The 27562-nt window shown below is 38.3% G+C and overlaps 1 protein-coding gene across 8 annotated transcripts in view; it reads left to right on the top strand.

The window, feature by feature from the left end:
- Positions 1–257: 257 nt before the first annotated feature.
- Positions 258–27562, top strand: part of SCAF11 (SR-related CTD associated factor 11) — a 38673-nt gene continuing 11368 nt past the window's right edge. Inside the window, exons 1-10 of one of the 8 annotated variants that reach the window (XM_090137968.1) lie at positions 258–417; positions 5858–5977; positions 9830–9906; positions 10744–10898; positions 19667–19744; positions 21228–21325; positions 22390–22457; positions 23063–23118; positions 25518–25624; positions 26523–26612. In XM_090137968.1, the coding sequence (XP_089994094.1) occupies positions 9846–9906; positions 10744–10898; positions 19667–19744; positions 21228–21325; positions 22390–22457; positions 23063–23118; positions 25518–25624; positions 26523–26612 (713 nt within the window). In that variant the 5' untranslated portion in view covers positions 258–417; positions 5858–5977; positions 9830–9845. Of the gene's footprint in view, positions 418–557; positions 912–954; positions 1225–5857; positions 6043–9829; positions 9907–10743; positions 10899–19666; positions 19745–21227; positions 21326–22389; positions 22458–23062; positions 23119–25517; positions 25625–26522; positions 26613–27562 lie in introns of those variants that run through there. The other 7 variants (XM_090137966.1, XM_090137974.1, XM_031589552.2 and 4 more) reach the window with 7 other exon arrangements.

Below are 27562 nucleotides of genomic sequence, written 5' to 3'. Positions count from 1 at the left end.
AGGAGCAGTTCCGCCCCACCCGCGTCGCGCTCAGATGACGTCACTGCAGTCCGACAGCGCACCCCGAACCCGCTCCGCCAGCAGGCGGCGCCCCCGCCCGCCAGCAGGCGGCGAGTCACGTGTTCCTCCGCGCCCCCCCCGCCCCTCCCCCCTTCAAGTGGCTCTGGAGGACCTTTCCCATAATGCTCTCTCAGCCGCGCCGCCACGCTGTTCAGTCCTCACTTCCTCCCGCAGCGGAAGGCGGCAGAACAGCGCCCCCGCGCGGCCCCCGCCGGCGCCGCCCCTCGGCCGCGCGGACATGTGGCCCGGCGGCCGCTGAGCCAGGCCCGGCCCTGCCCTGCCGGCCCTCCGCGGGGCGGGGGAAGCGGAGCCTCCGCTCCATGGTGCTGACCGCCCAGGAGGACGCCGCGGCGCCAGGTAAACGGCGGCGGGCGGCGAGCTCGTCCCGGCGCTCCACCGCCGCTCGGAGCCCGCCCGCTCCCTCCGCGGCCCGGGGGGCGGGACCCGGGCGCGGCTCCGGCGGAGCCTCACCGGGGCCGCCGGGACGGGACGCGCGGCCTCGGGAGGACAAAGGGGCGCCCCGGGGCCGCCGTTCGGAGCGGCCGGAGGAGGGGAGGACCGGCGGGGCGGGAGGAGGAGCGGCCCCCGGCGGGCTCACGTGGAGCGCGGCGGCGAACAAAGCTCCTCCGTCCGGCGGGAAGCGTGCCGCCGGCGGGCCCGGAGCGCGCGTTGTGCCGCGCGGCGGCGGAAGTTGCGTGGAGAGACCGACGGCGGCGCGGCTCCTCCGGTCGCGCGCGGAGCGGCGGGACGCGTTTGGGGCGCGCGGCTCTCGGTGAGCGCTGAGCGGCGTCGGCGGGCGCCGCGCTGACAGCCCGTCTCCGCATTGGTAACTTTGAAACGGGGCGACCGGGGTAAGGCCGAGCCTGCTCCCTTCCCTCCCATCATGCTTTTGTGTCGCACGGCGAGTCGGCTGCGAGTTGTTAGCGAGAACGCGATAAGGCGGGAGGGCGGAGCGGTTGATTAAGAGCAGTCCCTGCGCTCTGCCGCCGGAAAGAACCGCCTTCTGATAAGAAAGCGATGCGGTTGCTTAAGCCGTAATTATGGGACGAATGGGAACGCCTCTTCTGATTGAATAACTCTTCTCGGGGATTTGGGGCTTGGTAGCCTTAAAGGGAAGCCCTGTTAGCTTCGTGGCTCGTGTTACGCTTCTGAATCGTTAATGTAGTGAGTGCTTAACTCTTCTTTGGATCATAAGGAGCGGTAGTTTAGTTTAGTGAAACTGGGCATCCAAGCCTTCTCGTCGCGGGAAAGCAATGGGGAAAGTCTCTAGTCAGTTCACCGTAGTTTCTTTCCTTCTTAACGTGAGCAGTGATTTCCTTGAACGAAATGGCAAAGTGACTAAAAAACGCTGTGATTTAATCGATTAAATCAAAATTTAAGCATTTCTTTTTATTTTTAACCGGGAAGCTGTATTTAGAAATGCACAAAAAATGCTCCTGCTCTGTGGAAAGGAGTTGGAAGTGATTCCAGTGACTTCTTGTAGAGATTTTGGGAATATTAAGGTTTTTATTTGTTTTTCTCAGAGGAGATGAGATGTGAGAGGAGGAAGGGCTTTTTAGGCTTTTACATGAAGTCACAATGTTGGACTTCTGCAGATTTTTTCAGTAGCTCACAGTAGCTAATGTGGTGAGTTCTGAAGTGATAAATGGGCCAAATAAGAAATTCACAGGATTTTTTCCATGGTTCACTTGCTTTAAAGTTACTTGTGAGTATGCAGAATGGACAGTAAATTTGTCTTTACAAAAACATGAGATCACTTCGGTGAGAGAGAGATTAAGAAAGAGTATTTTCCAGACCTTCTCTGTAAACAGTAAAGCTGAAATCACTACTTTATCTCAGGCTCAGATCATATTCAAGATTGGGAATACTTCTCTAGGAATTTAGTGAGGTTTTTGAGCTTCAGTGTACAGTACTCAAAACACAGTATGTGATGGTAGTTGAGTTAGCCTTAGTGTGAAAGTGTAAGCTTATGTTCTGTAGTTATTGTAGCTGTCTCTTCTGAAACATCCAGGAGATAGAGATTTTTTTTTTGCTCTCACCTGACTGTAGTTTGAATAGCATCACAAGTGTGAGTTCTGGCCTTTGCCTTGTACATGGTTCTGCTCGTGATATATGGAGTGCTTTGGTTACAAACGTGTTTTTACCTGTTAGAGGAATTCTTTGCAGAATGCTCTCAGTCTTCCATCATCCTGAGCACAGTAAAATGTGCAAAACCTATTTGAAGTTTGCTATGTAATGTCTTTCCGCTTCAGTTCTGCTGTAAATAAGTTGCACTCCAGTTCCTACTGACATCTGAACTGATTCTTCAGTGCAACAGTTTGTATGAATGAATTCTAAAATGGTTAATCTGCCAAACTGTTGAAGAGGAAAATAGCTTTTATGTATATCAGAACTGTTCTTATTGTCTTTATTTGCCTGTTTTGCAAATGTGGAGATAATATGCCTTAAAGTTTCTCCTGTAGCCATAAATCTCAGAGGTTTCTAATGTACGTGTTACGTAAAAAAATACTTCAGAACAAGGACTGGTTCATGGCTTTTCAGCAGCATGGGTACACTTTATTTCATCTGTATGTACCTGCCTTACCTGGAAGAACAGTAAGCTCGCGCTGAGAGGATATGAGCATGGTGGTTATTTTTAAGCCAGTGGTGAGGCTATCACAAGCTGTGAACATCTCTTTCTGGCTCTGAGGATTGGACCAAATATGGATGATTCCTTTGAATAGGAAGTTGGCTGTGGTCATGAAATAAATTGGAGGGTTGCAGCTGCTGGAAGGCGAATGCTTGTTTGTCTTTCTGTTCCTTAAAGTTGCTGTTCTGCTATCCTGCAGTTATCCATCCCATCTCTACACATAGGCTAGGCAGTGTGCCAGAGGCTTAGTGACTGTTGGAGGGACTCTCAAAGGTTGAATATGCACAGTCTGTATTTCAGTAGCCCATACCAGGTTCAACCAACAGTTCCTCCCTGTGAGGAGGTTTGTATTTTGGAGTTTTATTTTTTTGTTTGTTTGTTTTAAAACCCATTGCTTCTAGGAATGTACTGCTTTTCTACAGCTTATATTTATGACACTTCTGATTGTTTCTCCAACTAAAAGTCTTAAGAGAAGCTAATTAAACTTAACCAAATGTGGAAGCTGTCATTTTTTGGCTGGCAGAATTGTTAACTGATATGACAAAGGATGATCGAAATACTGTGTTTCATTATCTATGAAGTAGGAAAATTAGAATATATTTTATATTAGATGCAGCTATGAACAGCTATGCTTGCAGCCATAGGTATATGAGTATCTGCATATTTGTGTATGTAGTGTTAAAGTGAATATTTTCATCCATTTTCTTTTTATGGAGTAATGCTTTTTCACAAACCGTCTTGATGAAACACTGGTGTTACCTTTCTTTCTCCCCTGGAGAACACACAGTTTGAATTTTAACTTTTTGGGTATTGGAATGCTTTCATTAGAGATTGTTTGGTCAGTCTACTGTAAAGCAAGTTTTTGTCTGCACCAAAAGGTGTGTTTGTGGTTGAAGAGGTTTGAGGATAACTTGGTTAATGGTCTGTGCATTAGGTCACAGTTTGGTACATGGAACAACCAGTGTGCAGTGTCTACCATCACAGCAAATGTGTGCAGATAATGTTTTAATTTCGTTCTGTGGTTGGTGGCATTCTTACAGTTCTAAGATTATTTCATATTTCTTCACTTCTGTGGTATCAAGTAGAATACTGAAGGAGTCTTCTAGAAGCAGTTTTCTGAAGCCAAATGCTGTGGTAAACTGCAGTATCTGATCACTTCTGCGAGGCACTAGCAGTAACGTCTGTCTTAGTGCACTTGATGTAAGGATTGGCGAGCTCCCACTAAAATGCACTTGCTCTGTCTTTAAGTACCACTTAACTGTGAATCTTCCTTCAGAAGTACTATCTGTGAGTTAGTTAACTTGGCTGATGCTCCTAGTGTTTGGAATTATTGCTGGCATCAAGTGAGTTAACACTTGTATTCCTGCTTGGCTTTTGTTTGACTGGCAGCAACAACAAAGATGGATCCAGATGTTGGTGGATTTCAAGTCTTCACATAAGTCCATCCATTTAGCAGCAACACAGTGCTGCAGCAGTGAATGCTTCTTTCTACCTTCGGTGTTCCACGGGAGAAGTGGAGAACTTGAAATGGAACTGAGCCATAGTGATACTCAGTGCTTATGTTCTCAGGACAGATGAGCAGTGTTAATTGGACTGCTTGAACAAATCACTTGGGTGATTGTAAAGATCCAGGAAGGAGAGGAGGAAATACTCTGCTTTCTATACAGTTACTGAGTAAGTGCTTCTGTGCAGTTTCGCTTTTCTTGAATGTTCTTAGTTTGCGACTTATGACGCAAAAGGTGGTGGCCCCTGAGGGTGGGTAAGTGTAACAAAAGGTAATTGCAAGTCCCCTGAATTGAAGAAAAGCTGTCTGTTAGGTCTGAACTCCCTAGGATTTCAAGATGTTGCCAAATTAAGATATCTCAGCAAGGAGGGTAAAGTATATCCTTCTCTCTGGGTCAATATAATTGTGATTTTTTTCAGTATAGATTTTCATGCTCACATCTGGCTTTTCCCTCTTTCATGGCAAATAGTTTCTGTTACATTTTGTCTGTCACTATCAGCATCAAGGAAACCTTCTCACATCCCTTCTTCTATTCTTGGCTGTGTTTTTCTAGCTTGTTTTAGCTATCTTGAAAGTGATCACTGAGTCAGAACCGTGAAAGCAAGTGAACAGTAATTGGAACTGCTTACTCCCCATCTGTCTTACTACTTCTCAAGTGGCATCTAATGCCTTGTTCTACAAATACCATAGGAGATTTTCTGCAAAATACAGTGGTGCTCAAAACAGTTTCAATTGTCATGATAAAAACCTTCGTAAGCTCTTTATTTTTACACCGCTTCCCAAAAGTAAAGCATTTCTGGTGCAAGATTTATAAGAGGTCTTTGACCTATGCTGATAAAATACTGTTATTCAAAGTGAAAAGGATCTTGAGGGCTGTGTTTTTACATCTTAGCTTTCACATAATGTTTTTCTAAGAGTATGCTTCTGTGAGGAAAAACATGTCTGAATGGTCATGTTACTTTCTTTGTCTTTCTGATTTGCTTTTAAATCAATGTCTGAACATTTGTAAGCTGAAATTGCTTCTTACAGAAACTCAGCTTTTCATAGCTACTAAAAGAGCATATGGTATCATAAATACTTTATCTGATCTTTAAAATAAAAGAACAGCAGACTTTTAATGGGGGGCTCAGTTCTGTATTGTTTAACAAGAGCATGGGTATGGTTCTGTGCAATCTTTTGCATGTTTCCATTGAAGTAAATCCATAAAATGCTATATGAGCCTGTGGGTTGCATAATTCTAATATGTTGTATTAGCTTTATGTGTGAGTGTCTGTATGAATTTTGCCATCCTTTTTTCTTCCACGGCTGAAAGGCCTTAGCTTTTTCAGTTGTCACTGTCTTTGCAAGGACTTTTTAGTTCATCTCCTGCATGCCTACAGTTTAAGTCCAGCTCCTTGGGCGTGTTCAGGATGTTAGTAAGAAACATAAAGATGTCTTCCTGGTTTCTTTAGCATCAGAGAAGTGATTGCAGCAAGTCCTGCTGTGTTGCCATAGCATTGGCTGAAGTATGCTCATTCATCTTGTGGGAATGTTGCATGTGCAGTGTAGCAATGGGACAGGAACTTCAAGTTAGTAGTGTATGCTGAACACGGATCTAGTTTATGGGGGAAAAGTAAATAGAGTGACTAACAAAGTTTGAGTAAATGTAGACTCTTTTTTTCCAGGTTTTTGACATGGCTGGGTTTGGAAGAGTTGCTTGTGTGGCAAGAATATACTTGGCCTCAGTGACCTACTGCCACGTATCTACTCTCTGGTGGAAAGCATGAAAATATTGATGTTTCCAAGCGGGTAGAAAAAAAGCATTTTTTAACTGTTCTTGGAAATGACTGAGCCATTTCTGCTGGCTGTGGTATGTAATACTAACCCTTCTGGGTGCAGAAGTGTACGTGTGACTAAGGACCTTCAGCAGCAAGAGGCAGACTTATTAGTTAGCACTGATTTGGTTTAGTTGCTTGAGCTAATGTGCATCATGACAGTAGTATCTAACCTGCAATTAGTTCCTATTATTTGTGTGAAATTGAGATTTACAATCTAGTCACAGGTTACTTAGCAGAAACTCCTTATTGCTGACTTGTACGCTTTGTGGGAGAGTGTTACGTGGCTTGTTTCCCATTGCTTGTTTGTTTCTGTTATGTCTATCACTGTGCTTGAGTGTTCTGTCAGCAGCATATGGAACAAGTACAATGCTTATTGCTTTGTATTGAAAATAATAGTTTTGGAAAGCAAAATGAAACAGTCTTAACTTCTGTGAATATAGTTTTCATCATCTTGTATTAGTCTTCAGAACCTTCTGTTCATCCTTGTTACTCTGAATGAACTGGCTTCTGCATGTGGGCAATTAACTGTGGCTCCATGACATGCATTAAACCCAGGGAGCATTTGTTCTATCTTAGAGCTGTTGTGGGCCAAGCTGTAAATTTCTGTAAAGATTAGGGATTTGTCTTTGATTCAGAACACTTCTGGAAAGCAGTGTTATGAGTGGCAGTTTTATTGCAGCAGCATTATTCCAGTGCCTAGGGAAGCTCTGTGGCTTTTGTCCTCAATACTTCTGCATCCTCAAGAGCTGTCAGAGACTTGACTATAGCATGGTTTGTTGCCTGTCAGAGTAGAAAGGGTTTTTTTCTTACAAACCTGAGAAGTTTGGCTGAAGAACTAGAAGGGATATAATATAGCTCTGAATTACAGGTTAGGTATTAGCTGTGAATATATACATCAGATAAAATGAGACTGCGCTGTTACAACTTCCAAAATTATTCTTTTTTCCTTGTTGGCTAGCAAGCCTAGCTTCATTTAGTTCTTAGACTGCAAACTTGGTTTACCTAAGCACTGGCCATCTTGGTTGTCAGTGGTCACCCTGAATGTACCAGTGGTGCAGAGTTGGCACTTTATGAGCTTCCTAATAAGGTGAGGCTCAGCTGTGTGTGATAGCACAGTCTGTATTCATGTATATGGGATAACTTTTTCAGTGTGTTTTTGATGGATATTTGAAAGAGAATAAATATCCCTAGGTTTTAGGGATTTTGGTCAAACCTGATACCTTTCCTACTTTGCAGAAATGCCAGTGTTTGTGTGGATTGTCCCAGTAGCTGTGTTGATGCTTGTGATTCTGATGAGCAGCACCACTTGAGCTCCAGCAGGGTTGGTCCCATGATCAGTGCCCTGGGGAGCCAGTTCCAGTTCCCGACTGAGTTGGCCATGCTGGTGTTTCCTTTTAGGGGAGAAAGTTGGACAAGTCTTAGTTATTCCAGCACCTTGCTGCCATCAAAAGAGACGGTCCTGTTTTGTCTTTTCACTCACCCATTCTGTTCTTTGCTGTTTCTTTGGCACGTCTGCCTCTTAGTTAATTGAGCCTGCTCACTATCACTGTTAGTGAGAAACAGAGCTGCTTCTTTTGGTGGCAGCCGGCTTTTAGATTAACTGTCTTGGATAATTGTATCCCTAGAGGGTTTGGATGGACTTTTTAAATCAGCAGTGTCTCCTTGCCTGAATAGCTCTGATTCTTTAGACTCTGGGTCTACATGAGTAGACTTAAACTTCCTATAGAGAAGAGCTGTTTCTTTGTTAGAGTTGGTTTCTTTCTTTCGCTTCGTGATTGTTGGTTCTATGACATTCCTCTTGTGAATGAAGGCAAGGTGCAAATTGAGCAGACTGAAAATAAAGATCCTCTTTATATGGTCTCCTTTGAGTGTTGGTTCTGTTCTTAGGAAGTTCTACAGAAAGGAATAAAGCCAGGATAAATGCTTCCAGATTCCCAGTTCAGTCCTCATTTATTGAAGGGCAAACAACATTACTGAGGTGTCACTTGAAACAAGTCAACCTTTCAGGTACTTTAGACAACTTGCAAGTTTTTCCAAATAAAAGAGAACGGAAGGTTCTTGATGTACACTTGGAAACACCCAATAGTTTCTTCTTAAGGGATACGTGTTGTGATAGACTAAGTGATACAGGTAGGTGAAAAGCTTTTCAAACATTCAGCTGCCACTGGAAATGCCATTTCCTTAGTCCATCTCTAGGATGGTCCAGGGCAAAAGTTCTTAAGATGTTCATCAGCAGTTGGATGTTGGCCTCCCAACAGTCCACAGATCGTGGTGGGTCCATATGGAGATATCTAGAGGATGCTCTGTGTCCTATCATGACTTACTAAACTTTGGTTTTGCACATGTCTAATTGTCAGGATGCTTTTTTCATTAAAAATATACTTTTCAATAAAAATATGAGGGAAGAGTCTTAAACCTTTCAAGGTTTCTTAAAGACCTTGGAAGTAAAGGGTGTTACTGTCACCTTCTTAACCAAGTGTGTTCCCATACATTGCATGTGTATCTGATTATTGTTTCAGCTTTGTAACTGTTTTGAGTTATTAAATAAAAATGGAAGTAGTAGACATTCTCTTTAACACACAATGTTTTATATAAACAGAGCAGTCACAATAAATCCCTCCTTTAAATTCATCATGTGTCTAAGTTGAGAGATTATATACAGATGTTTCCTGAGTTTTGTCCCCTAAGGCAACAAGAATACACCAGTGTTGGGCATTATTTTGTGCTTGCTTACTGGAGATCTTGTTGAACCATCTTGATTTCTGTCCTCCTAAAATAAACAGGTGTTACTTCTGTTTAGACTGGTCCATAGACTGTTACTGGAGGATGACTATATCTAATTACTGCACTTTGTTTACTGGGCATAAAGAAAGTTGTGAAAAGAAGCAGAAGTGTGATGACTTCATGTGTCAGTTGTTACATCACTATAAATGCACCACTATTCATTTCCTTAGATTTTTTAATTTTTCCTTTCTTCTCCTAGCCGACTTGAATAACGTGACCCTTTGGGGAAGAACTTAAGAAATAGTTTCTAATGGGAACGTTGATGGCATTTAGAATTCAAACTACAGATTTCTAATTAGTTTCACAGTTCTGACCATTTCTTTAGTGGACTATGTTTGGGACACAAAGATCAGAGCCCTGCCTTCTTGGTCTGTCTACAAAAGCAGGGAATGTGTTATATAATGGCTATCTGTGATCATCTCATTTCTCTTTTTTTTTTTTTTTTTAAGAGGGGTCGTTAAAACACTTGCTACTGCAAAGATCAAACAGTAAAGACTCGATCAGAAGAAGAGTTTTAGGAGGCAAATTCTGCCTTTCCCACTTCCAGGTATCCAGGTAGTAAAGCAAAAACCAGTGTAGCTTTTGGGCAACATAGAGATTTAGCTGACAGATGTGATGGTGGTGCTCTCAGCTTTTCTGCTGCTTTTTCTAGTGAAGCCATTAAAGAGTAGGGCTTGAAATACCAATAAGTTTGCCTCAGGTCTGCAGTATTAAATGTGGTTTGAATAGAAATTTAGTAATGTGTTTAACTTTCAAAAGTTAAAGCACTGTTGGAAGTCTTAAAATGTGCAAAAACTTTGCATTTGTTGCAGGAAAAAAACAGTTTTCAAGTTGGAAGTAGCAGTTGCTAGACAGCATTAATGATACTCATAAAAAGCAAACAGACTGTAAATGATGTGTATCTGACTCTTAATGTTGTGTGTTTCTACTCTACAAAGTGTAATGAAATTGAGAGGGTTCATTATATCCATAGTGGTCATTTTTATCTTCAAGTTGCACCACAAATGAACTGTGTAAGCTGTTTCTGTTTTCCAGACTACTTTTTAAGAAGATGAGGAACAAAAAGCAGTGCATTCAAGATACAGAAGGTCAAAAGCATGAAGGCATGGAAGGTAAAGTCTATGTATAAAGCATCCAAGTTATATTATTCAAGTTCAAGCTGTGAAAGGTTAGATTTTAAATTTGTTCCTCACTTGGTATGCTGCTTGTTCTTTCAGAAGTTGTGTAAGTGTAGCCACTATTTCAACATAATATTTTTCTTCAGCCTTTAAAGTGCACTTATCCTTTTGTGTGAATTCTGGATTTTACTTGTTGATTTCTAGTAGCAGGACAAAAATAGGAATGGCAATCGTTATTAAAAAAATAATTAACTTAGGGTGAAAGCCATTGAAGAAAAAAGTTCTTGTCTCAGTGGTATTATAAAAGTATTTCCAATTTAAATAAAAAATGCTTCAATTTTTGTTAAATGTACATTATTAGGTAAATATCTGAGGATGTTTGGATTAAAGTAGTTCTTAAAGTAGAAAACTAAAGGTAAAGTCTGTATATACAGAAATGAATAGATGATATGCTGGAGTAATTTATTTTGTGGATACAATGCAATTATATGAGGAGCTTTCAGAAGAGCAGTGAGTAAATGACTTCGTAGTCAGTGGAAAATACTTTGTGATGCTTTCCTAATTCTTGTTAGTAATCCTAGAGCTAAATTTCCTTTCTTTTAATGGCAAATCATGGCCCAGCATTCTAAGAAATGTTGTATGATATTTTTCACCTGGAACATATGCTTGTAACTTTTCCTCTTGTCAGTATGTTGACTGCAGTAGACTTGAAAATCTAATTAATTTGCTTCTCTCTGCACAGTTGTATTTTGTTACCTTATTACTGAAATCTACAAGGACTTTGTTTCAAAAACAGACAAAAATTCTAAGTGTGAATGTTAATAATAACAGGTGAAGAAATGGAAGAAAGCTGTTCCTGTTCTACTTTATTACACGATGGTGACACATGCCCCATCTGTCTGAACTGCCTTCTGGAACAAGAGATTGGTTTTCCTGAGAACTGTAGTCATACTTTCTGCATGACTTGTATTCTTAAATGGGCTGAGGTAAGACTGAGAGGCAAAGTGTGTGTTGTTTTATAAGCTGTATTATGTCCAATAGTTATAGATTTCTTTTTTTTCTTTAAGAAAGAAAGCTACACTGTCTAACTCCATCCAAAAGTGTCTGACCAGCTTGTAAATAGATCAGTGGGAAACTTTCTGCTTAATGCGATGTAGTACTTTGTGTTAGGCTTTTACTGGGCATCATGCCTTATTAATAGTTTAGGGAGTTTAAGGAACAGTAAAAAGCAATGATGGCTGTCTGAAAAATCAGTTTTATGTACATGTCATAACACTGCAGTGTCAGTCAGCTTAATGTTATTTAGTTATGTGCTGCTTCGCACCCTGTGAATTCTTAGGACTGAAGGCAGTTGGTTTTCGTGTTAGTTTACCATACAAGTCTGATAACACTGTGACTTTTCTAGAATACTCCTAAAAGGCTTGAGTGATATTCAAAATTTTTAAAAGTATATAATTTAGTAACTAGATGAGCTGTACCTTTGTAGATAGGGCTGGAACCTTAAAGTTGCTTGTTTGAACAAATTCTTGTTCATCCTTCTGTTTAATCAAAGATGATCAGGGGACTGGAGCACCTCCCATATGAAGACAGGGTGAGGGACAAGCTGGGCTTGTCCAGCCTGGGGAAAAGAAGGCTGTGGGGTGACCTCATTGCAGCATTTAAGTACCTAAAAGGTGCCTACAAACAGGAGGGGAATCAACTCTTTGAAAGGGTAGATAACTGCAGGACAAGGGGAAATGGTTTTAAGTCGAGGGAGGGAAGATTTAGATTGGACATCAGGGAGAAGCTCTATACTAAGAGAGTGGTGAGGTGCTGGAACAGGCTGCCCAGGGAGGTTGTGGATGCCCTGTCCCTGGAGGTGTTGAAGGCCAGATTGGATGGGGCCCTGGGCAGCCTGGTCTAGTATTAAATGGGGAGGTTCATGGCCCTGCATGTGGCAGGGGGGTTGGAGATTCATGATCCTTGAGATCCCTTCCAACCCTGTCCATTCTGTGATTCTGTAATCCCCTTTTTCATCCTTTCTGTTTAATCCTTTTTCATCATATGTGTCCTGTAAACAATGCATTAAGTCTTTGGGTTGCTATTTTGTCTTTCTTTTGTGCTCTTGAGTAGGTTATTTGTTATAGAAGACACTTTATTTGCAATAGATTTCTTCTGCAGTAAATGGTTATTTTAGTTTACCCTTTAGAAAGGTTGTTGTGTGTGTACCTATATGTGCAGTATGCATATGTACTCTTTAACTTGTTTTTAACCTTAATTTTTGTGGGTTTTTTTATTACCAAAGGTAGTAGACAATACCACAGGTCGTTTCTTAAGATTTTATGTGGGCTTCAGACTATCAAAAATTATTAGATGAAATTTGGTTTGTAATCACAGAGCAAGTGACAAACTTAAGTCTCCTGTTTTCAGATTTTCTGTCCTGCAAATGATTCATTGTAATGCTTTTGTTGAGCAGTGAACAGGAAATTCTCATACACAATTTTATCCTGACTTCCTTAGCTGGCAGTTGTTATGCAGTCAGCAGTGGCATTACAGAGAAAGCAGTACAGTAGGCTGAAGGCTTGCTGCTGCATTCCAGTGTGTTCATGGTGTGCTGAAAAGCATCTGATAGACAATGAGGAGAACAACTTTTTGTTCTGTATCATTCACTTGCCAACTCTTAAATTTTTTGTCATGTCAAATTTATCTTGGCATGAAATGCTATACAAGTAGAATAAAAGTAACTTCTGCTCTTTAGAGTTTACAGGTGAACTGGATCTGATGCTGCAGAAATAGTGGGGGATTGTTTTTAATGCTAGATAGGGTTTATGCTACTTCTTTCCACATATGACATCTAATGGGTAAAACCACCTGGCCTTCCTCTGATTCTGTACCTGTTCAGTGCAGGAAGATGCATTGCCTAAAGTGATAATTTAGTTTTTAAGTGTTTTGAAAGCTCTCTGATAAACGTGAAGAGGCTTTGCATCTGAGAAACAGATGAGGTTTTATAGCTTGGACTGATAGAAAAAATTACAAGCATGTGTCCACTTGAAGTGTGCTGGTGCTGTGTGTTAATAGTACATAAATAAATAGTTCTTTCCTTTTTGAGAAACTTGTTGCATAAGACTTGCTTTCTCTTCTAGTTTTTGTTAATGATCAATCAAGAATTAAATAATTAACAAAAGTCATTTTAAGTCCTTTTGAATAGTTAAGATTTCAAAACTCGTTTAAAAATATGTTGCCAGGTGCTGTTTAAGGAGTGAATATTCTTTCTTGAATATAAATAGGTTTCATGAGAATTTTACTTTTTCTGTGAGCACTGGAGAACAGTTAAAAATAAAAAGCCTAAAACTCTCAAAGGTTTTGCTTGCTGTTTACATTCTCATTGTGCTGTTGTGTAACTACAACTGTACTCCATATACTCAATGACCTTGCTAGCAATCTCTGTACAAGCTGGATATTTTTCTATCCTGTGTTGCAACTAGTTTGAAATGTAATTGTACATAATCAAATTGTACATGATCATTGTTTTTTCTGATAATTTATGGCTTTTATATGTGCCCATGTAGATCCTAAGTGAAAATGGGGTAGCTTAGGCAGGTGGTAAGGGTATTTGCAATTTTGCTTTTCTAATTGTGGAAGATTTCCAGTATTACAACTACAGGGATGTGTGCTGTACCAGCAGGTTTTCTTACTGCAGTCAGCAGCCATACTGCTCTGAAATCTTACTTTTAAAGAAGATGTTTGGTTGTTGTTTTTTGTTGTTGTTGTTCCTTTTAAGTGAATAACTGCTGATTGATTCCATGAAGGCCTAAAATATGATATTTGCCACAGAGCACTAGATACATTAACTCCCAGTGACTAAACATGAATATTTAGCAGCATTGCAGTTTAGTTAGTTAAACTCTCCTATGCTATTAGAATGTCATCTTTTGTGCCTCTGACCATGCTACCTGGAGCTCTCCCTCCTAATTGCTCCTGGACAGGTGAAGTGGCAGGGAGTGTTCTCAGTAAGCACGCAAAGATTAGTGTGTCATTCATCCTGTGCCTGCTGTCACTCACCTCTGTAAGCTAACACTATAATTTACTAACATAGGTTTTGAAGCTTGAGGCTTTTGTCTTTCAGTATGACTGTTAGACAATCATACAGAGTGGAGAGAACTTTAACAGCCTTAGCTTCAGATTTAGGCATTTGACTTGGCATTCAATGAGAGTGCTGAAGGAAAGTGTAAGGGTTACCTTCAGTATAAGGAATACATGCATGATAATACTGTTCTGCCTACATAAAAACTCCTCTAGAGTCTTCAAATACCATCAGTACAGTTGTGTTACATCAAGGGAAGTAACTATGTGCATGTTCCCTGTCTCATACAACTAGTAAAAGCAGGTCAAAACTGTAGATGGGTAAGCCCATATTCTAGTTTCTAGGAGAGGTCTGAATGCATTTAAATAAAGCGTAAAGGAGGTTGTCTAAGTATTTATGCCTATCAGATAACAAGAGTATCTGCAAAATCAGCTCCACTAAGACAGCTTGTGTAGCAGCAAGGTTCTCCTACCTGCATGCATTAAAGGAAAGCTCTTCGCTGTTCTGTATTCTAGTCAAAGGTGACAGTTCTAAGTTAGTGGACATAAAACATTTACTCTTCTGTAGGTGTTTTAACTTCCCTTCTGTTCTTCAGAGTGCTAATAAATATGCTGAATAATTGCTCTTCTAGGAATTTTTCTTATGAGCAATCATGAGAGGAAAAGAGTTGAAAAAAGATTGAACGTTTTCTGTTTTATCAACATTACTGTGCAAGAGATATGTTGATTTTTTATTTTTTTTATTATTTTTTTTTAATGGCCCTTCCCTAGTAAGCATCTCTCTCCTAATCTTTGTTCCTGCCTTCTCTCATTCATTTTTTTCTTATCTGGAGAGTTTGGAAATGGAGTACATTTAGCTCTAAGTTCTCCAAAGCTTTGGGGCACATTCAAACAGCCTCTGTGCAACATCTTTCCAAAGAAGAAAAACAACAGCAAAAAAACCCAAACCAATTTGCACAAAGTTCACTTGCATTACATTTCTAGCAGGTGTTCTAATCTTACAACAGTCATTACTACTTTGTTGTTTGTTTTATTTTGAAGTGTTCTTTAACTGGAATTCTTAGTGTTCTTTCTGATCTGGATTTCTTTTGTCCTAAGGACAAAAGAATATGGGGAGAAAGCAGCTAATGCAGCATCATGTTCCACAGTAATCTGCTGCAGTGCAAAGCAGTGTGGGCAGTACTAGGGTTATATGCATGAACTGAGTATGCAGTGTGTTCAAAGAAACTCTAAGCCTGAAAACTTAAATAACAAAAAAGCTTCTTGATCGAGGTCATGAATAATAGGCCATGGATCTGAGGAAAAACTTTTTTTAAAGTCATTGTGGAAAACCTAGACTTTTTTTTTCCTAATTACACGTTCTTTTCAAATTACATGTTCTCTGATACATCTTTTTCTTGGCAGATTTATCGAGTGAAGTACATTCATGCAACAGCTTACAAATCTGTTAGGGAAGTACAGCATAAAACCGTGTGAATGGCTTTGAGCTTGGGTTCAAGTTCTCCCAGTAAGATAGCATCAAAGAAAGTACAGTGATATAATAGTTCTTCATCGTAATTTCACAAATCCTTAAGGTCAAAAGTGATTTTATCCTTTCCTAAAGACAGCCACTATTCCACTAGTGCTTGTCAATATAATATGGGATATAAAAGCAACAAATGATTATTTTGGATAAGTAGTAGAAGCTCCCAACTGGAATGCCTTTAGTAGAGAAAAAACAGCTATTTACATAGTAACTAATTAGTGTGTTGATTAGATATTGAGACTGGAATCTCTGTTCTTATGTGCTCTGTATCTTCATTTACAGCAGTGATATTTTTGAAAAAAAAAGAAAATAGCTTCAGTAGTTACAGTACTTTTTCTAAAGCATGGCTACAGAAGCTTTGGAAGCTTTTTTTTTTTTTTTTTGGTGGGTTTGTTGCTTTGAGTTTTTATTATTATTATTTTTATGTAAACTGAAAAAAATCATCCTGGGTTCTGACTTGTTTCTAGAAAATACAGGTGTATTTCCTGATGTCATCTTTTCATCCAAATGTAAAGGGATGTCTCTCACTGCATGTTATGTCTTGGTGTCTTGTATCACTGAAGATGGAAGCAGAGTTGTTGAGGAATGTTTTCGGAACTGTTTGGGTTAATTTGAACTTGTTTGAGTAACTTTCTAAAAATTCCCAAGACCTGTAACTGCTTCAGCCTTTGTCTTCATCACTTTGTTCAAATGCTGTTTGATGTGATGCTGTTACAAATAAGGGACGCTTTCTCTTTCAGATGAGAGATTGCTGTTTTGTGGTAGCAGTTTAAGGAACACTGAATACCAGGTTACACCTATGGAGCTAAAGCAGGATTTTGTTAGAGGATCATCAGAAGCAATTAAAATACCATTGAATGTATTTTCAGAGAACTTAAGAACAAGTGCAGAAGTGCAGGTGCTTTTCAGGGAGTTACAGGCTCTGTGGATACTTATGTGCTTTATGAAGATAATTCTTCAGATGTCGCAGGCTAGGTGAGAGAAGGGATTGCTGCAGAGTTACCAGTTCAAATGTGAAAGCTGCAAGGTGGTTTCATGTAGAGGTAAAACAGGTATTTTGAACAGTGTGCCGAGTTACCTTCTCTAAGTAGTGTTGGGAATAGGACTTGTAAACATTGGCTGTGTGGTTATATTAAATACATGTTCTTTTTGTTCCAAGTTTTAGATATCTGTGTTAAATTATGAGGTTGTATGGAATTGTAATTCTTCTCAGGTTGTGATACATGCGCCCTGTTCTGCACAATAGAAGTGACAGCTACTGTGTGGACTCATTCTGTATCAATGGCTGTTTTTCTCAAGTATTTTCCCCCCAAAAGGATGGTGTACATTCATTGTTGTTCATAATGTTTCCTTGATAGAAACTCAGCAGAGAGGAAGGGCTGACTTGCCTTGAATAAAAGGATGTCTTGTCACCTTTGTTTACTGAGCCATCTTTTCAGAAATAACAATAGGGATGAGTAGAAGGCCACCTCTCTTCATACTTTCTTATTTTAAAGGTGTAGCCATCATTTCTTACCCCCCAACTTCTTCCTGTAGCATAAATTTGGCCTTGCTATTGGGAAAAAGGACAGAATTTTTTTTTGCTTCCGTTTCCACTGACACATTCATACAAAAGTGTAGTATAGACAAAGAAACCTAGATTTCTTCACGGTTGCTGGCAGTTATACCCTGTTGGGGAGCACAGGGCAGTGGTGCACTTGTCTGTCCTGTCTTTCTGGAATTTTTCCTGGGAATTCTCTTGAGACGTTTTGCAAACTGTCAGATATTGCTAGAGCTATGAAAAGCAAGCGGGTAGGAGTAGAAACAATATCTGGTCTTTCTGAACATATCTGAGCTTAACTGTAGCTTTTGATTCTTCCAGATTGTTTTTCTCTCTTTCTGCTTCTTATAACCATATGTAACTGTTAAGCACTTCTCCAGGAAATACTGGTCATGTAAAAGTGAACACTTTCCTAGTGGAGTAAAAATGCTTGTCACTTGAACTGCTGCTACTAACACTTAGCATTCTATGATATGTCATTGCTGGGAATAAACATAACTTACCATGATGTAAACTTGTGAGCATAACTTAATATTCATGTGTAAATTCAATGTTGAAACAGATCATCTTACAAAAACTGAACTTTAAGTTAACCAAAATCCAGAAATGGGACCAGGAATTACTAGGAAAACTGTGCCTCCTCCTCTCTTTGATAGTCATAGATACGTGTATGAATGGAAGTACCTACTGAGAAGTTTGCAGCAGGTTCATACTGCTGGATATGCCAGCTGAGCGCAGGGCAGCTGTATGTTCACAGAAACTATTGTAATTTGAGCCCTTAGGGATCTTGCTTAATTGCCCAGTATGCTAATTTTAACACAGCAGGAACACCAAAAATCCCACAATAGGGGAAATAGCTTTCAGCTGGGATAAAATAGTGGAGTTTTGTAAGGAGGAGGTAAGGACTTTAACTTATCCTGTTCAACAACTAGTTCATGCAAGTATCGTGTCTGGTGTTTTTTTTAACTGTTTTTTCTAAATTCAGTTTAACTTTTCTGTCTACTTCAATTGAAATTGGAAGCTGTCCAAATGCTCAAGGTTTGGGGACTAAGTTACATGAATCATAAGGAAGTTGAGCACTCTGAAGTTGAGAAAGGAAGAGAATCAACTGGAAAATGAAAAGTCCTGATGAGAAGACTAGAGATTCATCACTGAACTTCAGGGCAGAGTTCACATGCGAGTTTCTCATAGCTGCTCATGCAGTTGTAACACTACATCTTAGTTGCGTAAATAAAAAGTAGGGTTAAAGTTCTCTTAAGAGTGGAAAAAATACACTTCATATATTGGTTCTTGTATGAATTAATTAGAGCTGAAGGCTTTATGTTGAGTTTTCTGTTTGTATTTGTTGTTTGTTTTTTTTTCTTGTTTTTTTTTTTAAGACTTAAGAACTGCTCTGCTAATGGCCCCTAAAGTGAAGAGGGGGGGGGACAACTGACAGTCGTGTATGTGGAATTAAAATGAACAAATGATTCTGTAGCAGCAAAAGCTACTATCTATTTTCATACGGATTTCTCTGAAAGTGGATTTTGTCACCGAGTTTCAGTTGAATTTTCTATTGTTATTAATATTTTATTATTCTGAATGTAACTGTAGGATAAAATACCCTTCTGCTTCACTCTTTTGCAAAGTGTTTTGTGAAACTTGAGCTATTTTAAACTTGGGAGTCAGTTCTCTCCATAGACTGCAAAAAGGGGAGAAGTAGTGCATTCGATTAAATGCATAAGTGGAGCAAAGATGTTACCGTGTTTGCTTTTGATCTGTCCAGTTTTGTGATATTATAGGAAAGGATGTGGAAGGGGACTGACTCTGGTTTTCTTCTTTCTGCGCTTTTACCTCCATTCATGTGAATTTTTGGATGGTGGGCTGTTTGGACTTTTGTTGGTGGTGTTTTTTGTTCTTTTTTTTCAGTTACATTGCTGCCAATGCTACTAAATAATAGAGTGTCAGTTTGCACTGTTGTTCATTGAACTTGAGGGAGGAACTGATAAGCACAGGAAGATAATTACATCTTGAACACTTGCTGGCAACATGCAATAAACCAGCAGTGCATTGTGATTCTTGACTGTATATGGAAACTTTCTAATGTTTTGTTGCTTCTGGGTCAGTATTGGAAGTGCCACAATGTAGTAGACATCAAAGGCTAAATATGAAAAGTCCTAAATAGGCAGCAGAGAACTGTGAAAACAACACACTGGTAGCAGAAAGGTTGGGAAGTTTGAGCAGAGATCAAAGCAGTACTGACTTGCAGGGAATGACTTGTTTGATTTCTGTTAAAAAGATACTGGTGGATTTAAAAGTTGAATAGCTCAGACATCAGGAGATGTGCCAATGAGCTCCACACTTGTTAGAGGACTGAAATTGAGAAGTGAAACTGCTCTGTATGACATCTGTCTCCACCCACGTCCTGTAGTTATGTACTGTTTATTTCTAGTGTTCCTGGTGTTTGTTAGTATTCTGTGCTCAGCATTAAGGAATGAGGACAACGTTTGTGCACTGGTACAAAACCAGCATTACCTACCAGGGATTTAACTTCCTGTTAGCTACTATATTATTGAATAAAAATACCAAAACCTGAGATTTTTTCATAGCTTGCTATAAATTTTTTAATGGGAAAAATAATTTTTCAGACACAAGCTTCATGTCCTATTGATCGCAGACCATTTCGAGCAGTATGTCAGCTTGGTGCATTAGAAGATCAGATAAAGGTATGTTTTGGGCCTGCTTTTTCTTACATAGCTTCAGTTGAATTAATGTGTGAGTTATGCTGCAGCCTTTTATTCTGATATCTGTGTTAAATAAGACTCCCTAATGAAATAATTACAGCTGTAATGTTTATATTAGGTACTTGGAGCTAGGAATTACTCTAATTTTTTCAAACAAAATGTTTATAGTAATAATAATCATAATGTTGTTATTGGTACTGCATACTGTTTTTGAACATTCCTGATATATTCAGGAATAGAACTACAGTAATTGGTCTCCAAGTACTTTTTTTAAACTAGGTTATGTAAACAAGTGCTATATTAATAAGCATGTGATCTTGTATATTCTTTTTAGCTAAGAGAAATCTTATATGTTCATGGTCTCCAATTTAGGAACAAAAACTAATGAATGAAGGAGGAATCAGTTAATACTAAGCCTTGCTTAGCCTAAATTTCTGAATCTTTTCATCTTCCAGTTCTTCTGAAAATCACTGCTGTGCAGAGCATTATCAGTCAGGAATATTAAATAGCAATAGACTATTTTGAAAACAGAAAGAGTAGAAAGATGCTGATATTTTTATGCACAGTTTGAAGTTCTGTGGTAAAATTGTGGTTACAAGTAATTCTGAAGCTGCTGGCTTTGCTTTTGGCCATGCATAGGAAGCAGGCTCCTTCTGGCCATTTCTTGTGATTCTAGAGCCCCAGCTACTCAACTACAGAGCAACAAGGCAACAGCTGCGGCTGCTTCCTTCTCAGCAAAAGCCATATGTAGCACATTCTGGTGTTTTTATTTCTGAAGAACCACAGAAGCAGCTGAAGACAGATAAACTCAAGTTTTCATTTGGAAGAGTTTCAGGGCCTTACCAAAATCTGGTTTGAAGGGGTTTTGTTCACAGATCTGCATTGTGAAAAGCAGACAAAGAAGAAGGGCTCTACTCTGAAAAAGAGCAGTAGGGACAGTTGGAAGATGTACTGAGAGCTGTAGTGGTCAGTGTTAGCGGGAGCGATGTCAGCACCTGGGCAGCTTGTGCATCATGATATTCATAAGTTGAACACTAATAGCTTAACAGTAACAACGTTGAGATTCTAGAAAAAGGAAATATTAAATGTGTAGTGAAAGAAATGGAAATGTAGCCAATGAGTTGTCGTCGAAAAAATTTCATTACCAGATTTTCAGTGAGGGGCAGTACATAGATGAGAGCCTTGCTGTGGCAGGCTGAATGCTCAGGGAATTCTGATGCTGTGGAATTACTGTGCATCTCTGGCATAGTCAATATACATATCGAGATGTAAGCATTTTCCTTCATTTAATGAAAAATATCTTCAAATCTGTGAACTGCGAGATGAAGAAAGCAATGATTTGAGAATAGTTCCAACTCCTTCTGTTTGAGCTTATTTTTGTGTAGGCCTTAAGAGAACTTGAATACATTTAAAGCCTATATTTACTAAAGTTCTAGTCTGGACTGACTTCATTTTTTCAATGCAGATTCAGGTAGAAAAACAGCAAAAGGAAAAGAAAGAGGAGGAACACTGTACCTGGAATAAGGAAAAATATAGCCATGCAAAGATGAGAAGATTTCTGAGGTTGGTAGTGCACTTAATGTAGGGCATTCGAATTAGAATTATCCAAAATCTAAGTTGAAATCTTACAGAATGTACACCCTGGAATTAAAATAATTTTTAAAAAGTTTGTATAAAAATAAACTATTTTCCACCCGTGTAGTTGAGCTTCTACTACTTTTGCTGATGTAATTTCATCTTAAATACTCTTGTAATCAACAAGTGTGGAGCAATGTATTTCTTACTTGAGATCTGAAAGTAGCTCTTATGTCAGTTTTCCTTGGGAAAAAAAAAATCATTAATTTCAAATAACATTTTGTGTAAAACATGTTTCAACCATCTTATATTTTGTTATCTGAATAGGCAAGCCCTTTTTTCTTGCCTTATTATGAACATTAATGACGTTCTTTTTTTGCCGTAAAACAGCTGTAGTCTACAGCTTTTTTCATTCTAGTGAATTTGAGAGGAAGGTATGGAAATCATGTTCCTGTTTTGAAAAAAATTGGTTCTCACATTTGTTGTATTGCATAAGGAGAAGATTGAGATTACATAGATAAATGTCACTAAATACTGATAATTTAAAGTCACTGTTTCATTGAGTTTATGATGTATACAGAGTCCTTGAGATCAGACTTCACTACAGAAAAGATAACTGAAAGTAAATTTCCTTTTTTTTTTTTAACTGTTATTAGAAAAGAAGAGTGATTGTTTCACCTCTCTGAATTACTCTTGACTTCTTCTTTGTATTCTTTTAATATTTATGTCAGCCAGTTGTGACACCTTTCACAAGTTTTCCATGAAATCAAGCAGGGTTAACCATTCAGATTTAACACAGAAAATTATATTTTGTTATGTAAATGGATTTTTTTTCTATCCTTAACCTTTTTAAAGCACTTCAGCATTTAATACATGGAAAATGATGTACAGGATACAAGGTTAGGTTTTAATAGCAGTCAGAATATTGGTTTATGAACATGAAATAAAAATTCTTTGAATCAGAAACTGTTCTTGAGTGTATAAACTCATAGTTTAGGTACGCCCATGAATGTTGCTGCTTTTGTAATGAATGTCTTCTGTTAATGTTGCAGAAGAGCTGTATGTTCAGACAGAAAGTCCTTAGCAGCAAAATTGAGGAAAGTTGTGAAGAAGAAATGCAGTAAGTTGTTATTTGTTCTCTGTTTGCTAAAATTGCTGGGTTTTATTGCACAACTCTTGAAGTCCTTTTCTTGATGTGCTTATTTTTTTTGTATATTATTACTGTTTATATTTGCACGTATAAACCAAATGCCAGGGAATTGAAGCTTGGAAGAACTATCAGAACTTATCAGAAACTACTGTACTGGCTTTACTGGAAAGACTACTTTTTCCACTTTGGTCACAGAGGAATTGTATTTAGTTTCAGTATAAGATCATTTTATATGACACATTGCTGACGCATTGCTAATGATAAGCAAAAACCAGGGAGTTTTTTTTTTTACTGAGAGTGCAGAAACAAGAAGCACTTAGCAGTATTATGAGGCTCAGTTGATGGGTATTGTTCTGTGTATTCACAGTGAAAGTAAGCAAGTATCACAAGAAATGAGAAGTAGTTGATGTATGAAAGATTATTGTGAAGGTTTTACTGAAGTTGTGTAAACACATTGCAAATCATCTTGGGATATGTTTTTATTAGCATCTTGTTGTGTTAACACTTTTAATGAACAATTAAAAACTAAAATGTTAAAGTATCTAGATCACAGTTCTGCTTCTTATTTCACACAGGTAATATTTTGTCTGACAAACAAAACAAGAAAGCCCTGTCTGTGAAGGTAAGCAAGGTTGGTTCTGATAATGTAATATTTGTAGACTTTTCTTTCAGGAAGGCATCTTTCAAACAATGTCTCACCCTATTTTTTAAGTTAACTTCATTAATTCTAGAATGATCCAAAACTGTTCAGTTTATATTGCTATGTTGAAAGAAGTGATTAGAAGATAGTATGTTGTTCTCTCTCTCCCAGACACTTTCGAGGTGGTAAATATTTTCATTTAGATTAGGATGTCACATTTAAAATACTGTAACTACCCTGCTTTCATCTTTATTCATCAAAAGAAGGTTGGATCAGCTACAAGCTGTTAACCTAAGTATCATTATGTGAAGGATAAGAGAATTTTCATTATTTTTTATCAAAATTTGAAAAGTAGTAACTAACCAATTTGTTAGGAATAAGCCATGGACGTTCTAGTTTGCATTAAATTGAATTTTTTAATAGGAGACTTCTCTATGAATGCTAATTTTCCTAGGCTTCTTATTTTTGTTCATAATTTTTAGCCTATAATACATGTTCTAAGTGGAATTTTTAAGCAGCTACAAAAGCTCTGGCTTTCCCTCCTTTCAGAAATATTTGAGGGTTCTGTCACACAACTTAATGATCAGTGCTTTCCTGACCATAGGAAGCTAACCTGTAAATTTGTTTGCATGTGGTAGTTGTAGGTCATTCTAGAATCGTAGAATCTTTAGAACTCAAAGGGATTTTAAGGCCTTCTCTGACTCCCCTACCATGAATAGGGATGTCACAGCTAGATCAGGTTGCTCAGAACCCAGTCCAGCCTGGCCCTGAAAGTCTCCAGGGACAGGGCATCCACTACATCTCTCTGAAGTGTGAGTGAGTGTTGGTGTTCATTGTTTTGTCTTACCTGAAGTTTAAAAATTGAGTGGAAAAACTGTTCAGGTCCTTATCTTGCCTACTGCCTTGTTGCATGTATTGCAGGGGCATGTACTATATCATGCAGCATTCTGTAGCTGCTGTCCCTTACGCATATCTGATTCTTGTCCACCATAATTATAAGGCTGTCTTTAGCTCCAACCTCCCCTTCCTAAATCAGGTATTTAAAATTTTTGTTAATGTTGCCAGTTAGAGTTAACTTTGCTTTTCATTGATTTGAAAATGTTTAGTACTGGGAGGGTGATGCTTGGTGGTAGATCAAGCATTAATTTGGCTTCAAGATTGATCAGTGCTTCTGTATCTAACTTCTGTGACTTACTGTACCAGTTAGTAGCATTGTCTCACAGTATAGATTATAAAAAGTCTAAATAAAGAAGTAAAATTTGGGAGGACATACAGTGCTTAATTTAATTATCCACTGTGCATTCAATATTTGAAAGGAAGCACTCATTTACTAACTGCACTTCATGAAAATATCTGTTGGACAGTTGGAAACCTTTTTTTTTTTTGATGGAGGTGAAAATGCAAACGCTCAAAACCAGAGCATCTTTAAAACATTTTTAAAACAGCTTTTTAGGAGAGACTTACTGTGATAAAATGGATAATGGTACTGTAAGCTAGCTTTCTGTGCTTAAGTTTTATAGAGCATGTAGAAAATGACTACATACTTGAGACAAATAATGTGTGTCTTACGAAGTTTATTTTTCTTTGGAGTAAATATTTTCTGTAAGTTTCCATCTTAAATTACGAATGATAGGGAATGAATAGGAATGTCTCAGTCAAATTCCAGCTGACGTTAGCCCTTGAGGTGATAGGATAAGTGGCAAAAGCAGGTCACTGTAGATTAGTGTGTCAGTCTGGGAGCTGTCTGGAGGATTATTGTTCAGGGCTTTTTTTGTAGCCAGCCCAGTGCGCAGCAACAGATTCAAGCTGTTCACTGAACACAGTGCAAGAAGCAGTGCTCTAGCATACAGTGGTTTGTTATGTATTGTTAACTCCTGAAATGAAAAGTGGTATCTGTTGAGACATAAAGATGATTGTGAGGATTTTTTTCTGTGTGAGGGTGCAGTAAACAGATGTACCATTAAACTTCAATTTTCTAATTCTATCTAAAGGTAAAAAAGAATCCCAGCTACTCACATGTTTTCTTTAGATCAAGCATGCAGTGAGCAGAAGGGATCTGTCTAAAGGTGCTATGACTCTTTGCTGTGCTTCATTAGGTAGCAGAAATAGGTATTGTGAAGCAGTAAATAGTGGGCTCACTTATGCATAATTTCTATATGAAACACTAAGGATTTTACTATGAACAGCCTGTAAAAATGATTTTTATTTGCAGAGAGTGCATGCTAAATTTCTTCTTTTCAGTCTCAAAATTCTCATTTGATGTAATGGCAAATGGTATTAATACTGAGCCTGCTTTTTCTGAGCTGAAGCGTAGCTGACATTTAATTTCAATGCATGATTATGTATTAAATGTTAATCATTCCATTTTGCATGTTATTGTTTTCTTGTAGACCAGAAGACAGACCTGCTGGAATGAGTGCTTCAGGACTAGTTTCTATAGTACGCTTCCAGCCAGTGGTAGCAATGAAGAATCCTTTCTTAGCTGTAGAAATGACTGGTTAGTGTATACCAATGCTCAAAATACAATTAGAGTTACTGTATTGTAAATACTACAGCTCCTTCTGCTTCTATCTGTATATTACTGCTTTGCAATATTTTGAAGTTTTACTGCTTTTATTTTTGTTAGAAATCAGCAGTTAAAAGATAAACACTTGCAAACACTTCAAAATGAGTACACTTAAATCAACATCCCAATATCTCCTATGTATTCAGCATAAAATATTTAAGATTGTGCTCTTGATTCATTGATTTAATAGGAATTTAGCTCATATTTCAAGTCCTTGCAAAATTGAAGCCTGGAGTAGAAGAGGGCTAGTCCTGTTATTACTACAGCAGTTAGTAAAACAGCTGGCAATAAATCTCCTGTTTTGTAGCAGAAACAATTGTATTTTTTGTTGTTTGGTGGCTCCAGGAGGAACACTTTCAATGTACACAAAGTAATTTTGCATAATAAACCTAGTACTTAAGGAGCACAAGAAATATTTTTTAAAAGGAGAAAAAGGCTAGATGAGGAATAGTCCAGAATAACATTATTTGGACAATATGACCTCAAAATGAATACTGTTAGTATGTTTTCAACAGTTTATAAATGAAAAATCCATAATGGAAAAAATGCAATACATACTAAAGAGATACAAAGTTTTCCCCTTCTTTCAGCTCTCCAGAACACATATTTTGTGCCCTATTTTGCATTTTCTCACCTAAAAGTGTATTTATGACTTCTGTTATCCTCACTATGACTTTTTTCCCTTCAAACTGTATATGTGTATATTTGCATTACAGCTTCTGAAAATACAGCTAAATTTGAAAATTAGCAATTGATAAAAACAGTTATTGAAATAGGGAATTCTAATAGTAAAAAGGTATTATTAAATGACATGATATTTGTATTTTAGTACAGAATTCACAGACGTCAATGCAATGATCAGGCAGAAGAGACAAGAACTGGAATTGTCCTGTTCATCAGTGCTTGCTAGAGTTGAAAGGTATATGTCATGCTTTTTTTTATGTAAATGGATTTTCTTCTGTGTCTGAGATTGGAAAAGATCCACAAGATCACCCAGTCCAACTGTCCACCCATCACTAATAGCTCTCACTAAGCCATGTCCTTCAACACAGTGTCCAAGTGTTCCTTGAACACCTCCAGGGTCGGTGACTCCACCACCTCCCTGGGCAGCTTTTCTTTGATCCTTGTGATGAGCATAGTAACTCCATTTACATGAGCATCTATCACTTTTCATAAAAATGCAAGCTTAAACATATTTTTCACTTAATTTAGAAGGCAGTGTATATGAGCTCTTAAAATCATTTCTATCATTGAAGATCAGGGTGTGTTTGTTCTAATGTCAGTCTGACTCTGACTTCCCTTCATGGATGGTTCCGGCACTTTTTCTGACTGTTTGTAAACAAATTCATATACAAGGAGTAAGAGGGATTTTATCAAATGAAACAGAACATGAGAATTTTTTTGTCAGAGAGCAGATAAATGAGCATTAAAGCATACCCAAAAGATATCTTCATGAATCTAAAGTAGAATTATAAAAACAGATTTAAAGTAAAAAAAAATATATAAATAGATCAAACTGGCTCTCTTTGATATTAATTCCACAGCATACCTCTGCCTTTGGCATAAAACAGACTACAGAAATCAGATAAGAGATTTTTGATTGTAACTGAAAGCTGCACTTCAGATTTTAATAACAAGTTATGTATTTCTTTTCACACACTTTCCTCAGGGAAAGTTTAATTCCAACTCAATGGTAGCTTAAAAGTAGTAGATTACAACTAAATTTTTGTACACCGTCTCTGATGTTTCTTCAGAAAAAATGCTGGTCTTACACTGAAGTGCTACATCAGCATTCAGGATTTTACTTCCAGTAGTATAGTTTAGTAGTTTGAAGCAATCTCTTTGTTACAGTTGTGTTTGACTTTAAGT

This window comes from Phasianus colchicus, chromosome 1 (assembly GCF_987193195.1).
Source record: "Phasianus colchicus chromosome 1, bPhaCol1.hap1.1, whole genome shotgun sequence".
Lineage (NCBI taxonomy): Eukaryota > Metazoa > Chordata > Aves > Galliformes > Phasianidae > Phasianus > Phasianus colchicus.
The sequence above is the reverse complement of the archived record's forward strand: the minus strand, read 5'-3'. Positions and strand labels throughout refer to the sequence as shown.